This window comes from Chiloscyllium punctatum, chromosome 45 (genome assembly GCF_047496795.1).
Source record: "Chiloscyllium punctatum isolate Juve2018m chromosome 45, sChiPun1.3, whole genome shotgun sequence".
Taxonomy (NCBI): Eukaryota; Metazoa; Chordata; class Chondrichthyes; order Orectolobiformes; family Hemiscylliidae; genus Chiloscyllium; species Chiloscyllium punctatum.
In genome coordinates, this window is record NC_092783.1 from 27,523,311 (window position 1) to 27,540,092 (window position 16,782).

The 16,782-nt window shown below is 45.3% G+C and overlaps 1 protein-coding gene across 3 annotated transcripts in view; it reads right to left on the reverse strand.

The window, feature by feature from the left end:
- The window catches only part of LOC140467249 (DNA damage-regulated autophagy modulator protein 2-like), a 149,042-nt gene that overhangs the window by 81,240 nt on the left and 51,020 nt on the right, over positions 1-16,782 (reverse strand). For all 3 annotated transcript variants that reach the window (XM_072563489.1, XM_072563488.1, XM_072563490.1), the window contains exon 3: positions 7,277-7,344. In XM_072563489.1, coding sequence (XP_072419590.1) covers positions 7,277-7,344 — 68 coding nt within the window. The remainder of the gene's footprint in view (positions 1-7,276; positions 7,345-16,782) is intronic.

Sequence of the window (16,782 nt, forward strand, 5' to 3'; positions counted from 1 at the left end):
AACCTGTTGGACTATAACCTGGTGTTGTGTGATGTTTAACTTTGTACACCCCTGACCAACACTGGCACCTCCAAATCATTTTCAAAGGCCTGCCTCTTGTCAGAAGTCCCTTTGCCTGCAAACAAATTATTCCAAATCAACCGCTGAAAGTTCCTGTCTAATGCCATCAAAATTCACCTTACCCCAGTTTAGAATTTGATCCTGTGGAGTTTTGTCCCTCTCCATAGCTATTTCGAAATCAATAGAACGATGGTCACTGGCCCCAAAGTGCTCCCCCACCGTCATGGAGTTCAGTCCAGGCAAATGTGAGATGATGCATTTTGGGAAGTCTATTTCCAGAGCAAACTGCACTGTAAACGGAAGAGCCTTGGGAAAAGTCAATCATCAGAGAGATCTGGGAGTTCACGTCCATGGTACCCTGAAGGTGGCTGCACAGGTGGATAGAGTGGTCAAGAAGGCATACAGTATGCTTGCCTTCATTGGACGGGGTATTGAGTATAAGAGCTGACAAGTCATGTTAAAATTGTACAAGACATTGGTTCGGCTGCATTTAGAATACTGTGTACAGTTCTGGTGGCCACATTACCAAAAGGATGTGGATGATTTGGAGAGGGTGCAGAGAAGGTTTACGAGGATGTTGCCTGGTATGGAAGGAGCTAGCTATGAAGAGAGGTTGAGTAGGTTAGGATTGTTTTCATTAGAAAAAAGGAGATTGAGGGAGGACCTGATTGAGATTTACAAAATCATGAAGGGTATAGACAGGGTGGATAGAGATAAGCTTTTTCCCCAGCGTGAGGGATTCAATAACAAGAGGCCACACGTTCAAGGTGAGAGGTGAAAAGTTTAAGGGGGATACATGCGGCAAGTCCTTCACACAGAGGGTTGTAGGTGCCTGGAACGTGTTGCCAGCAGAGACGGTAGAGGCAGGCACAGCAGATTCATTTCAGGTGCGTCTGGACAGATGCACAAGTAGATGGGGAGCAGAGGGATACAGATGGCTAGGAATTAGACGATAGGTTTAGACAGTGGATTTGGATCAGCTCAGGCTTGGAGGGCCGAAGGGTCTGTTCCTGGGCTGTAAATTTTCTTCATTCTCTGTTGTCACCTCGGTCACCCGTCCTGCCCTATTTCACAAGAGGAGGTCAGGTTTTGCCCCTTCCCAAGGAGGGCCTTCTACATACTGCTTGACGAAACTTTCCTGAACACATTTAACAAATTCCACCCCATCTAAGCCTTTAACACTCTGGCAGACCCCAGTTTATGTTACGAAAATTAAAATCACCTATGACAACCTGCAAGTCTCCCCAGTCTCCCTGCATATTTTTCCTCTAACTCCCTTTGATTATTTGGGGGCCTATGGTACAATCCCAAAAACATCACCATCCCCTTACTTCTTAGCTGCACCCACAAAGTCTTACTGGATGATCCTTCAGTTATTTCATCTGACTACTACTGTGATACTCACCTTAATCAAAAGTGTATCTCCTTCTCCCCTCTTTCCACTATCTTTGTCCCACCTAAAGCACCTGTACTGTGGCATATCAAGCTGCCAGTCCCGTCCCTCCCTTAGCCATATTTCTGTCATGGCTATAATATCCCAGTCCCACGTACCTAGCCATGCCTGGAGTTCACTGGCCTTACCGGTCAGCTGTCTTGCATTAAGATTGATACAATTTAATCCAACAGGCATTTGTTGCTCTCTCATGTTCCAGCCTGACATCTTTCACAGGAGCGTAGGAGGTTGAGAGGTGAGAGGTTTATAAAATCATGAAGGGTACAGGTAGGTTTAGTGGTACTGTCTTCTCCCTGGAATAGAGAATTTCAAGACTTTGGGGCATATTTTTAAGATGGGAGGAGAGAGATTTAAAGACATGAGAGGCTTTTTTTTACAAAAAAAGAAAAGCAGAGGGTGATTCATACGTGGAATGAACTTCCTGAGGAAGTGGTGAATGTAGGCACTGTTACAACATTTAAAAGACATTTAGGTAAGTACATGAATAGGAAAGGTTTAGAGGGACATGGGCCAGGAGCAGGCAGGTGGAAATAGTTTAGTTTGGGATTATGGTCAGCATGGACTGGCTGGGCTAAAAGGTCTGTTTCAATACTGTATGACTAGGACTGTATGGAGCAGGCTCAAAAGGGCCAAGTGCCCTACTCTTGTTCTGAGTTCATGTGTTAGTTAACAATCTGCTGATTAAAAGCCCTTTCCCCATATTCACACCAGCATGAAATAATCTATTTTCACCTCTGACACACTGCCCAACTTTACAGCTGGATCATTTCATCTGCCACTGGAATCTTCATCAATCCAGGTGCAGAAGGAGTCTGTTCAGCCCATCAGGCTGTTATGCAGAGCTGTGTAACTGTGGCCTCAACTCCAATTTCTGGCCTAAGCCCCATAGATGATGATCAACTTCCTTGATGATCAAAAGGATGTTGAACTCAGCTTTCAATTACCCAGCCTTTCTGAGCAGAGAATTTCAAAGACGACCTCAGTGGGGGGAGAAAAAAATTCTGTCTTAACTCTTGATTTGATACTGTACTTAGTTTTAGATCCCCCTACGCACAACCATCTTCTCAATATTGAATCTATTAAGTCCACTTTGTGAATCTTACTGAAGGAACTCAGCAGGTATGGTAGATTTGTGGAGAGAAAGCAGAGTTAACATTCAGAGTCCAGTGACCCTTCCCCAGAACCTTCTTCAGGGTCACTAGTCTCAAACGTTAACTGTGCTTTCTCTCCTTCAATGCTGCCAGACCTGCTGAGTTTCACCAGCAATTTCTGCTTTTGTGTCAGATTTCCAGCATCCCCAGTTCTTTGTTTTATTCCTGAGAATATTCCTGAGGAATGCTCATTCCTCTAAACTCCAACGAGTAAAAGCCTGACCTGCTCAACCTTTCCTCACATGCTTCCCAGGTATTAGCTGAGTGAACCTTCACTAAATTGGTTCCAATACAAGCCTTTCCCTCCTTAAAATAAAAGAGAACAATATTCTGGGTGCAGCGTTACCACTGGCCGACACAGTTGAAGGAAACTTTCCTACTTTTATACTCCACCCATTTCCAAGAAAAGCCAAAATTCCATTTGTCTCCAAAGCTGCACCTGCATAGTGACTTTTGTAGAATTCACACATGGGCCCCTGATCCCTCTGTACAGCATTCTGTATACTCTTCATTTAAATGTATGGCTTTTCATTTTCTTTATATCAAAGTGGACTTCACATTTTCTCACATTATACTCTATCCGGTAAGTTTTGCCCACTCATTCCCATCAGTCTCCAGGCCTTAGCTTGTCCTTTCTGCCGGAGGTTTCCAGAGCCTACAAGAAGGGGAGGTGGGAGGTGGGAGGTGCTGGCGCCTGAAACGGGTGAAGGGTGACATTTCCACTTCCTGACCGCCGTGATGAAGGCAGCAACATGTCAGTGATGGGTCAGACATCACACCGGCCTGGGGATGGGAGTCTGTTGGTGGGTGGAAGTGGGAAGGTCAAGCAGGGATTGAAAAATGGTTGAAGAGTCTAAAAGGCAAGGTCAACAGTAATAATGTTTGGGACCTGGAGGTTGAATTGTGGATTAAGGGGACACCCTAATGATTAGTTAAAAGGGACAAATGGATGAGTTAGCTCTCACATGTCCACCTGTCCCAGCCATCAGCATTGGGCCCCGTTCACCCTTTTTCCTTCAACTTCAGGGGCAGGATTAGAAAATGTGGTGAAGCAGAGCTCTCTTTCTTCAGAAACACAGAGGCAGCTTGACCAATAGCACTCTCAAACAGTTCTTAACTAGAAACTGAACTGGACTGGACTAATCCAGGTAAATGTTGTGGTTACAAGGGCAGGTTAGTGAGTAGTTTAACTTCTGACTCCCCAGAGCCTGCCCACCACCTACAAGGCACATTTCAGGAGTATGATGGAATACTCCCCACTTGCCTGGATGAACGCAGATCCAACTACACTCAAGAAGCTTAAGACTTCCTGGACAAAGCAGCCCATTTGATTGGAACCTTCAGCATTCACTCCCTTAATTATTGACATGAAGTAGCAGGTAATGTGTACCATATACAAGATTCATAGTAATAACTTAGTAAGACTCTTTTTCAGAATTGAAAGGGGCTGGAAATTGATAGTTTTATGCACTTACTTTAACCCTTTTGAAAAGAAGGATAAAAGGGCTAACTGGAGAGAGCATAGATCCTTAAAAAAACATCAGCAAGGCAGCATACATATGAAACCACATGAGATGGGGGAGAGATTATGCATCAGTGTTTACTGTAGAGAAGGATATGAAAGATACAGAATGTGGGGAAATAAATACTGACCTCTTGAAAATTGTCCATATTGCAGGGAAGGTGCTGCTGGATATCTTAAAATGCATAAAAGGTTGATCAATCATAGGGGACCTGATCAGGTGTACTCTAGAACTCTGTGGAAAGCTATGGAAATAATTGCTCGGCCTCCTTGCTGAGATATTTGTATCATGGATAGTCATAGGCGAGGTGTGGGAGGTTGGCTAATATGGTGCTACTTCGCAACGTGCTAAGGAAAGGCTAGGAAACTACAGACGTGTGACCTTGACATCAGTGCTGGACAAGTTGTTGGACAGAATGCTGAGGGACAGGATTCACATTTATTTGGAAAGGCACAAGACTGATTAGAGATAGTCAACATGACTTTGTGCATGGAAACTCGTGTCTCATGAACTTGATTGAGTTTTTCTGAACAAGTAACAAAAAGGATGGATGAGGGCAGAGCGGTGGATGTGATAATATATGGACCTCAGTAAGGCAAGCGACAAGGTTCCTCACGGTAGATTGGTTAGCAACGTTAGATCACATGGAATACAGGAAGAACTAGCAGTTTGGATACAGACCTGGATCGAAGGTAGAAGACAGAGGATGATGGTGGAGGGATGTTTTTTAGACTGGAGGCCTGTGACCAGCAGTGTGCCACAAGGTAGCTGCTGGGTCCACTGCTTTTCATCATTTATATAAATGATTTGGATGTGAACATAGGAGGTATAGCTAGTAAGTTTGCAGATGACACCAAAATTGGTGGTGTAGTGGAAAGCTAAGAAGGTTACCTCAGAGTACAAAGGGATCTTGATCAGATGGGTAAATGGGCCAAGGAGTAACAGATGGAGTTTAATTTAGATAAATGTGAGGTGCTGCATTTTGGAAAGAGAAATCAGTGCAGAACTTACCATGAAGCATATAAAGGTCCTGGGGAGTGTTGCTGAACAAAGAGATCCTGGAGTGCAGGTTCAATGTTTCTTGAAAGTGGACTCACTGGTAGATAGGATAGTGAAGGCAGCGTTTGGTGTGCTTGTCTTTATTGGTCAGAACATTGAGTATTGGAGTTGGGAGGTCATGTTGCAGCTGTACAGGGCATTGGTAAGGCCACTTTTGGAATACTCCATGCAATTCTTGTCTCCTTACTATAGGGAAGGATGTTGCAAAACTTGAAAGGGTTCTGAAAAGATGTACAAGGATGTTGCCAGAGTCAGAGGGTTTGAGCTATAGATAGGCTGAATAGACTGGGGCTATTTTGTCTGGAGTATGGGAGGCAGAGGGGTGACCTTACAGAGGTTCACAAAATCATGAAGGGCATGGATAGGGTAAATAGATAAGGTCTTTTCCCTGGGGTAGGAGAGTCCAAAACTAGAAGGCATAAGTTGAAGGCGAGAGGGGAGAGATTTAAAAGGGACCAAATGGCAATTTGTTCATGAGAGTGGCGCATGTATGGAATGAGCTACCAGAGGAAGTGGAGGAGGCTGCTACAATTTAAAAGGCATCTGGATGAGTATTTGAATAGAAATGATTGAGAGATATGGGCCAAATGCTGGCAAATGGGACTAGATTAATTTAGAATATCTGGTTTGCATGAATGAGTTGGACCCAAGGATCTGTTTCCATGCTGTATGTTTCGATGACGCTACTGCTGGATTTCAGTTGAGGTCATCAACCGGAAACATTAACTCAGTTTTTTTATCACAACTGCTGAGTATTCCAGCATGTTCTGTCCTTATTTCAGCATGTGCAGTATTTTGCTCATTAACGAGTTACCAAACCCTGCATATTTTCCAAAAACATCTGTCCCTCTTTTACATCACTTTTTAAACTTCAAAGATCTGATCTGATAAATTGCTCATTGCAGGTGATCAGGTGCATGATCAAAACATTGTAATAAGATGGTCATATATATGATATGATAATAATTCTGGCCTTACTATGAAGACTCCATTCTGCAAGTCCTTCCATGACCCCTCACCTAGAATTTTGGTTCCCCAAAGTAGTAACAAACTCTGAACTTCCTCCTGCAGGACAAAGAGACCCAACATGCTCAGTAGAGGGCACACAGGATGGGCAGTTCTTCACTGCCACGGAGGACGCCGGGACGCAGTTTGCTTCTTGGTGAGGAGGGGCACAAAGTAAGGGGGGGACCGGAGTGGAGGCAATGGCCTAGCAGTATTATCACTGGATTGTTAATTCAGAGACCCAGGAAATATTCTGGGGACCCAGGTTCAAATCTTGCAACGGCAGAGGGTGAATTTGAATTCAATATAAATTCAGAATTATGGGTCTAACAATGAACATAAAATAATTGTCGATTGTTGGAAAAATCTATCTGGTTCACTTATATCCTTTAGGGAAGGAAACGACCACCCTTACCTGGTCTGGCCTTCATCTGACTCCAGATCCACAGCAATGTGATTAACTCTTAACTGCCCTCTGGACAATTAGGGATGGGCAATAAATGCTGGCCTAGCCAGCGATACCCTCATCCCATGAATGCATAAGAAAAAAGTTAGCAGTGAGGAAAAAGGGCAAACAATCCTGTGGGTACTACCATGAAATCTGAAGCACACAAACTGTGCGATTCTGAATTAATTCTGTTTATCCTTCGCACGTGGTCACACATGGATCATCACACCTGATCCTCAAGGGAATATCATCAGTCGTAGTGAACTGATTTAAACATTTCAGCCATAATTCCATTCCTTTCTGACAGGATCAGTGCCCCCAAAGCATCAGAGCAGCACAGTGAGGGGACTAAAAAAACACAAACAATCAACAAGTGTGGTGAAATATACCTACCTTGTAATGAAGGGAGAAGTAAATTGACCTTTCATTAGTAAGGGAGTATTTAGAAGGGTTAAACACATTCAACACATCCCACCTCCATTATCATTCTGAAGTTCCAATTAAAATATGCAGGATGACAGCACCTGAGAACTCTTTAAACGAGTGAATTTTAATGAAGAAAACACTCAGTCCTTACCCAGGAAGGCAGAGATACTCAACATGATCCCAAACACACATCGCTCAGGTGGACTTGTGCCAGTGTCACTGTGAGGGATAAACATAAGGTGGTAAGAACTTAGCTCCAACTGGAACTGCTGCTAGACAGAGACACAAAACTCTTTTGATGGGATAATTGTTAGTGCAACGCTAAACAAGAATTATCCCTTCAAATGCATCCTATAGGGACCACCAATGTAGGGGAGCAGTATGTTGTCCAGCCAAACTAACAGAACCAGAATAATTAGCAAATTATATAATCATAGAGGTTTACAGCATTGAAACAGGCCCTTCTGCCCAACTTGTCCATGCTATCCAGTTTTCACAATTAATCGAGTCCCATTTGCCTGCATTTGATCCATATCCATCCATCTACCTGTCCAAATGTTTCTTAAAATTATAAAATTGTACTCACTCATTACCCTTTGGGAAAAAAATTGCCCCACTGGACCCTTTTGTATCTCTCCCCTCTCACCTTAAACCTATGCCCTCTAGTTTTACATTCCCCTACCATGGGGAAAAGCTGTTGACTATCTACCTTATCTATGTCACTCATGATTTCATAAACATATAGGATGTCATCCCTCAGTCTCTTATGGTCCAGGGAAAAAAAGTCCCAGCCTGTCCAACCTCTCCTTATAACTCAAACCTTCTAGTCTCATTAAGAGTGTGATCTGATTAAACATTTTGCCCTAAAACACTAACTCTGTCTCCTCAGGCCTGCTGAGCATTCTCAGCTGGTTTTGGGTTTCAGATTTCCAGCATCTGCCAGGTTTTAGTTTTGTTGCCTTTAACAGTCTGTGCGCACAGTGTACAACATTTGAGCCAAAGACCACAGTTATAACAGCCCAGCTCTTCCAACAACCAGTGACCCAATGTGCATTACAACACCAGGTATGAGGAGTTTGTTACACTGGGTAATTATAGCATAGTACTGTGCCAGCAGAAAGAGTCTGATCAGTCTGCATCATTGAGAGAGAATTTGTGTGTACTGATAAGTTTGTTAGTCACATGCCTCAGGATTATTTTAAGCACTGACAAATGTTGAAGTTTCACATCTTGTTAGATCCAGGTGGTGTGAAGTTTGAAGCTCAGAGGCTGGTAGTGTGGTGTTTAACAGTTGATCTTCTGTAATTACACCGGCACCACTCCCCACCTCTTCCTCCGCTACATTGATGACTGCATTGGCGCCACCTCGTGCTCCCGCGAGGAGGTTGAGCAATTCATCAACTTCACCAACACATTCCACCCTGACCTTAAATTTACCTGGACCATCTCTGACACCTCGCTCCCCTTCCTGAACCTCTCCATCTCCATTAGTGACGACCGACTTGACACTGACATTTTTTACAAACCCACTGACTCCCATAGCTACCTGGATTACACCTCTTCCCACCCTATCTCTTGCAAAAATGCCATCCCATATTCCCAATTTCTCCGCCTCCGCCATATCTGCTCCCAGGAGGACCAGTTCCACCGTAGGACACACCAGATGGCCTCCTTCTTTAGAGACCGCAATTTCCCTTCCCACGTGGTTAAAGATGCCCTCCAACGCATCTCGTCCACATCCCGCACCTCCGCCCTCAGACCCCACCCATCCAACCGTAACAAGGACAGAACGCCCCTGGTGCTCACCTTCCACCCTACAAACCTTCGCATCAACCAAATCATCCACCGACATTTCCGCCACCTCCAAAAAGACCCCACCACCAGGGATATATTTCCCTCCCCACCCCTTTCCGCCTTCCGCAAAGACCGTTCCCTCTGTGACTACCTGGTCAGGTCCACAACCCCCTACGACCCACCCTCCCATTCTGGCACTTTCCCCTGCCACCGCAGGAACTGTAAAGCCTGTGCCCACACCTCCTCCCTCACCTCTATCCAAGGCCCTAAAGGAGCCTTCCACATCCAAAGTTTCACCTGCACATCCACCAATATCATTTATTGTATCCGTTGCTCCCGATGTGGTCTCCTCTACATTGGGGAGACTGGGCGCCTCCTAGCAGAGCGCTTTAGGGAACATCTCCGAGACACCCGCACCAATCAACCAAACCGCCCCGTGGCCCAACATTTCAACTCCCCCTCCCACTCTGCCGAGGACATGGAGGTCCTGGGCCTCCTTCACCGCCGCTCCCTCACCACCAGACGCCTGGAGGAAGAACGCCTCATCTTCCGCCTCGGAACACTTCAACCCCAGGGCATCAATGTGGACTTCAACAGCTTCCTCATTTCCCCTTCCCCCACCTCATCCTAGTTTCAAACTTCCAGCTCAGTTACTGTCTCCTTGACTTGTCCGACCTGCCTATCTTCTTTTCCACCTATCCACTCCACCCTCTCCTCCTTGACCTATCACCTTCATCCCCTCCCCCACTCACCCATTGTACTCTATGCTACTCTCTCCCCACCCCCACCCTCCTCTAGCTTATCTCTCCATGCTTCAGGCTCACTGCCTTTATTCCTGATGAAGGGCTTTTGCCCGAAACGTTGATTTCGCTGCTCGTTGGATGCTGCCTGAACTGCTGTGCTCTTCCAGCACCACTAATCCAGTATTTGACTTTCAGAATCTGCAGTCATTGTTTTTACCTTGTTTAAAACCAGTTCAGACTCACTGCTCTAAGGGGAATCACAGTAACAGTGATTGGTCAATGGAATCTCCACCATCCCACCCAGTGGCCATCACCAGTTTTGCCCACTATGTCAATTCAAGCCCACTGTTCAAGGTTTCCACACATCTCGCTGGTTTTAAACAGACTTCAACTTTTACTCCCCCCTTCAAAGATTTGTAGGTGGACAGCTCCAGATGTGCCAGTTGTATGCCCTATAAAACTAGTCCATTTATCCACATCTTCTGAGATTAAATTGTTTCACCTTGTAGATGGTGTGAAATGACTTCTGCCACATCCGCCCATTTCACTCTCTGTCCATAACCTCCTGAACTCTTACTACCCTCCTCATTTACAACATTTCTAAGTTTTGTGCCACATGTAAACTCTGAAATTACACTGTTTATACCCACATCCAGGCCTTTTGATTGGTACCAGAAATAGCAGCAATTTCATGCCCAATCCCTGGGAAGTCTCATTCTACACTACCCTTCTGTCTGAAATAGCCTTGCACCATGACTCTGCCTTCTACACCAGAGCTAATTTTACCAATACTAGAGAAACCCTTTAAATCAGTTTTAATTCTGATCACTGCTATTATACACTATTTCACTGTATGTTCTTTCAAAATTCATAGAGAAATTCAACCTTCATCAATTCTGAAAAAGCAGGATGTCCAAGGTGGTGATCTCAAGTTTGCTTCCAGTTCCTCGGGCTGGTGAGGCCAGAAACAGGGAGATAATGGACTTGAAAGTGTGGTTGGGGAACTGGTGCAGGAAGCAAGGATTTAAGTTCTTGGATCACTGGGGTATATTTTGTGGCAAGCATAAATTCTACAAGAGAGACAGTTTGCACCTTAATAGGTTAGGGACCAGCATTCTGGCAGGCAGGTTTTTTACTGCAACACCGCTACATTTAAACTAAGTAGCGGGGGGAGGGGACAAACTGGATGTTTAAAAAGGAAATTGAAGGGAAAGTTAGAACAAGAGAAGTCAAGAAAGACAACTGTATCAATGAGGCAGAAAACTTGGAAAGGGATCATGCTCCAAGGTTGAGTGAAATAGGGGCTGATGGGAAAGGTGAGAGCAGTAACAAATTAAAAATACTATACATAAATGCACGAAGCATTAGACATAAGATGGATGAGCTTGAGGCTCTTTTGGAAATTGGCAGATACGATATTGTGGAGATAACAGACGTGGCTTCAAGTGGACAGGGCCTGGGAAATGAATATTCAAGGTTACACGTGCTATCGTAAGGACAGACTGACGGGCAGAGGGGATGGGGTGGCCTTGTTGGTAAGGGAGGATATTCAGTCCCTTGCGCGGGGGGACCTAGAGTCAGGGGATGTAGAGTCAGTGTGGATAGAGCTGCGAAATACTAAGGGTAAAAAGACCCTCTTGGGAGTCATCTACAGGCCCCCAAACAGTAGTCTGGATGTTGGATGCAAGTTAAATCAGGAGCTGAAATTGGCCTGTCGCAAAGACTGTTGTTATGGGGGATTTCAACATGCAGGTAGACTGGGAGAATCAGGATGGTATTGGACCTCAAGAAAGAGATTTTGTGGAGTGCCTCAGAGATGGATTCTTAGAGCAGCGGTGCTGGAGCCGACCAGGGAGAAGGCAATTCTGGATCTGGTATTGTGTAACGAACCAGAATTGGTCAGAGACCTCGAAGTGAAGGAGCCATTGGGAAGTAGTGACCATAATACATTAAGCTTCAATCTGTAATTTGAGAGGGAGAGGGTACAGTCGAAAGTGACAGTACTTCTGTTGAATAAAGGGAATTATGGATCTATGAGGGAGGAGCTGGCCAAAGTTCAATGGTGCAATACTTAGCAGGGATGACCATGGAGGAACAATGGCGGATATTTCTGTGTATAATGCAGAAGTTGCAGGATCAGTTCATTCCTAAAAGGAAGAAAGATCCCAGGAGGAGGCATGGGTGGCCGTGGCTGACAGGGGAAGTTAAGAAACATATAAAGTTAAAAAGAGAAAAAGTATAACATAGCAAAGATAAGTGGGAAAACTGAGGCCTGGGAAGCTTTTAAAGAGCAACAGAGGATTACTAAGAAGGAAATATGCAGAGGAAAAATGAGGTACCAAGGTAAACTGGCCAATAATATAAAGGAGGATAGTAAAAGCTTTTTTAGGTATGTGCAACGTAAAAAAAAATGGTTAGGACTAAAATTGGGCCCTTGAAGACAGAAACAGGGGAATATATTACGGGAAACAAAGAAATGGCAGAGGAATTAAATGGGTACTTCAGATCTGTGTTCACTGGGGAAGACACAAGCAATCTCCCTGAGGTAACAGTGCCTGTAGGACCTGAACTTATGGGAATTTATATTTGCCAGGATTTGGTGTTGGAGAGACTGTCAGGTCTGAAGGTTGATAAATCCCCGGGGCCTGATGGTCTACATCCCAGGGCACTGAAGGAGGTGGCTCGGGAAATTGTGGATGTGTTAGTGATTATTTTCCAGAGTTCAATAGATTTGGGGTCGGTTCCTGAGGATTGGAAGGTGGCTAATGTTATACCACTTTTTAAGAAAGGTGGGAGAGAGAAAGCAGGAAATTATAGACCAGTTAGTCTGACCTCAGTGGTGGGAAAGATGCTGGAGTCTATTATAAAGGATGAAATTACGGCACATCTGGATAGTAGTAACAGGATAGGTCAGAGTCAGCATGGATTTATGAAGGGGAAATCGTGCTTGACTAATCTTCTGGAATTTTTTGAGGATGTAACTCTGAAGATGGACGAGGGAGATCCAGTAGATGTAGTGTACCTGGACTTTCAGAAAGTTTTTGATAAAGTCCCACACAGGAGGTTAGTGAGTAAAATTAGGGCACATGGTGTTGGGGGGGCAAAGTACTAGATTGGATTGAAAATTGGTTGGCTGATAGGAAACAAAGGGTAGTGATAAACGGCTCCATTTCGGAATGGCAGGCAGTGACCAGTGCGGTACCACAGGAATCCGTGCTGGGACCGCAGGTTTAATGATATGTTAATGATATAGAAGATGGTATCAGCGATAACATTAGTAAATTTGCTGATGATACAAAGCTGGGTGGTAGGGTGAAATGTGATGAGGATGTTAGGAGATTACAGGGTGACCTGGACAGGTTAGGTGAGTGGGCAGATGCATCGCAGATGCAGTTTAATGTGGATAAATGTATGGTTATCCATTTTGGTGGCAAGAACAGGAAGGCAGATTACTACCTCAATGGAATCAATTTAGGTAAAGGGGCAGTACAGAGAGATCTGGGTGTTCTTGTACACCAGTCAATGAAGGCAAGCATGCAGGTACAGCAGGTGGTGAAGAAGGCTAATACCATGCTGGCCTTCCTAACAAGAGAGATTGAGTATAGAAGCAAAGAGGTGCTTCTGCAGCTGTACAGGGCCCTGGTGAGACCACACCTGGAGTACTGTGTGCAGTTCTGGTCTCCAAATTTGAGGAAAGACATTCTGGCTATTGAGGGAGTGCAGCGTAGGTTCACGAGGTCAATTCCTGGAATGGCAGGATTACCTTACACTGAAAGACTGAAGCGACTGGGCTTCTTTAGAAGACTGAGAGGGGATCTGATTGAGACATATAAGATTATGAAAGGATTGGACACTCTGGCAGCAGGAAACATGTTTCCGCTGATGGGTGAGTGCCGAACCAGAGGACACCGCTTAAAAATACGGGGTAGACCATTTAGGACAGAGATGAGGAGAAACTTCTTCACCCAGAGAGTGGTGGCTGTATGGAATGCTCTGTCCCAGAGGGCAGTGGAGGCCCAGTCTCTGGATTCATTTAAGAAAGAGTTGGATAGAGCTCTCAAGGATAGTGGAATCAAGGGTTATGGGGATAAGGCAGGAACAGGATACTGATTAGGAATGATCTGCCATGATCATATTGAATGGCGATGCAGGCTCAAAGGGCTGAATGGCCTACTCCTGCACCTATTGTCTATTGTCTAATTCCTTCTGTTCCAAACTTGACAAGCTACTTGCATGACCAACTGCACACTACCACGGAGTCAAATCATAGCATTGCAAATCCTAACATTTAAATTTCAATTAATTAATAGAATTCAATCAATCAATAAACCTGAAATGAAAAGCTAGTTTCAATAATGGCGATAACAAACTCTCATTCAAAAGTGCTCTTTTACTATGGAAACATCGATCATTCTCTGGGTGGAGCAGGTAACGGCTGTCTGCTGGTGTTTAGTTTAAGTCGCGGTATAGTCCAGTTATTTTTTTAAACGGTTAAAGTTTAAAGTTTTTTTTTTAAACGCCTAGTGGACCCGGAAGCTGGTGTCGTGCTAGCTTACCTGGGAAGGTTTTTTTTCCCCTCTATAAAGGCGCGCAGGTGAGGAACCCGAGGCACTACAGGGGTAGAGCCTCCCACCCGCCCTCCTCCTCTAACCTAATAATAAGACCCGTTGTGGTAAGCAGGTAAGTGCTACATTTTGCTGGTTTGTTTCTTTAGATCCAGTTTTCTTTTTAAAGTTTACCTTTTAGATGGATGGCAGTGAAGGCAGTGCAATGTTCCTCTTGCAAGATGTTTGAGGTGAGGGAAGCCATTAGCGTTCCTGCTGATTACACTTGCGGGAAGTGCACCCATCTCCAGCTCCTCCAAGACCGTATTAGGGAACTGGAGCTGGAGTTGGATGAACTACGGATCATTCGGGAGGCAGAGGGGGTCATAGATCAGAGCTTTAGGGAAGTAGTTACTCCAAAAGTGAAAGACAGATGGGTGACAGTGAGGGGGACTTGAAGGAAATAGCCAGTGCAGGGACCCCCTGCGGTCGTTCCCCTCAATAACAAGTATACCGTTTTGGATACTTGTGGGGGGGGGGGGGGGACGACTTACCAGGGGTAAGCAACGAGGTTCAGGCCTCTGGCACGGAGCCTGTCCCCGTTGCTCAGAAGGGAAGGGCGGAGAAAGGTAGAGCGATAGTTATTGGGGACTCAATAGTAAGGGGCACAGATAGGCGGTTTTGTGGGAGCGGGAGAGACTCACGTTTGGTATGTTGCCTCCCAGGTGCAAGGGTACGTGATGTCTCTGATCGTGTTTTCTGGGTCCTTAAGGGGGAGGGGGAGCAGCCCAGGTCGTGGTCCACGTTGGCACCAATGACATAGGTAGGAAGAGGGGTGAGGATGTTAGGCAGGCTTTCAGGGAGCTAGGTTGGAAGCTCAAAGCTAGAACGAACAGAGTTGTTGTCTCTGGTCTGTTACCCGTGCCACGTGATAGAGAGTCGAGGAATAGGGAGAGAGAACAGTTAAATGTGTGGCTACAGGAATGGTGCAGGAGGGAGGGATTCCGGTTTCTGGACAACTGGGGTTCTTTCTGGGGAAGGTGGGACCTCTATAAACAGGATGGTCTACACCTGAACCTGAGGGGCACCAGTATCCTTGGGGAGAGGTTTGCTAGTGCTCTTGAGGGGGGGGGGGGGGGGGGGGGGGTTAAACTAACTCTACAGGGGCATGGGAACCTGGACTGTAGCTTTAGGGTACAGGACCTGGAGTTTAGGGAGGTTAGGAACAAGGCATCGATCTCGACGGAGGGTGCCAGTAAACAGGAAGGTGGCTTGAAGTGTGTATACTTCAATGCCAGAAGTATACGAAATAAGGTAGGTGAGCTTGCAGCGTGGGTTGGTACCTGAGACTTCGATGTTGTGGCCATTACAGAGACGTGGGTAGACAGGGACAGGAATGGCTATTGCAGGTTCCAGGGTTTAAATGTTTTAGTAGGGTCAGAGGTGGGGGTAAAAGAGGGCGAGGTGTGGCATTGCTTGTCAAAGATAGTATTACAACGATGGAAAGGACGATGGAGGAAGACTTGCCATCTGAGGTAGTTTGGGCTGAGGTTAGAAATAGGAAAGGTGAGGTCACCCTGTTAGGAGTCTTTTACAGGCCTCCTAATAGTCTGAGACACGTAGAGGAAAGTATTGCAAGGATGATTCAGAAGAGTGAAAGTTATAGGGTGGTTGTTATGGGGGACTTTAACTTCCCAAATATTGACGGGGAAAACTATAGTTCGAGTTTGTTAGATGGGTCGGTGTTTGCCCAATGTGTGCAGGAGGGTTTCCTGACACAATATGTAGACAGGCCAAAAAGAGGGGAGGCCATACTGGATTTGGTTCTAGGTAATGAAGTTCTAGGTTCACCTACTTGGAGGTAGGTGAGCACTTTGGGGACAGTGACCACAACTCGGTGACTTTTACTCTAGTGATAGAGGGATAAGTGTGCACTGCAGGGCAGGAGTTATAGCTGGGGGCAGGGAAATTATGATGCGGTGAGGCATGAGTTAGGATGTGTGGATTGGAAAAATAGGCTTCAAGGGAAGGACACAAATGATACGTGGAGCTTGTTCAAGGAGCAACTATTGAGTGTCCTTGATAAGTATGTACCTGTCAGGCAGGGAGTAAAGGGTCGTGTGAGGGAGCCGTGGTTTAATAAGGAATTGGGATCCCTTGTAAAAGGGAAGAGGGTGGCCTATGGAAAGATGAGGCGTGAAGGTTCAGTTGGGGCGATTGAGAGTTAAGGTAGCCAGGAAGGATCTGAAGAGAGAGCTAAGAGCAGCAAGAAGGGGACATGAAAAGTCCTTGGTTGGTAGGATTAGGGAAAACCCTAAGGCTTTCTATAGATATGTCAGGAATAAAAGGATGACTAGGGTGGGTATCGGTCCAGTCAAGGATAGTAGTGGGAAGTTGTGCATGGAGGCAGAGGAGATTGGAGAGACACTAAATCAATACTTTTCATCTGTATTCACTCAGGAACAGGACGTTGTTGCTGATGTGAATATTGAGTCACAAGTGAATAGAATGGATGGCTTTGAGGTATGTAGGGAAGAGGTCGGGGGAATACTGGAAAGGGTGAAAATAGATAATTC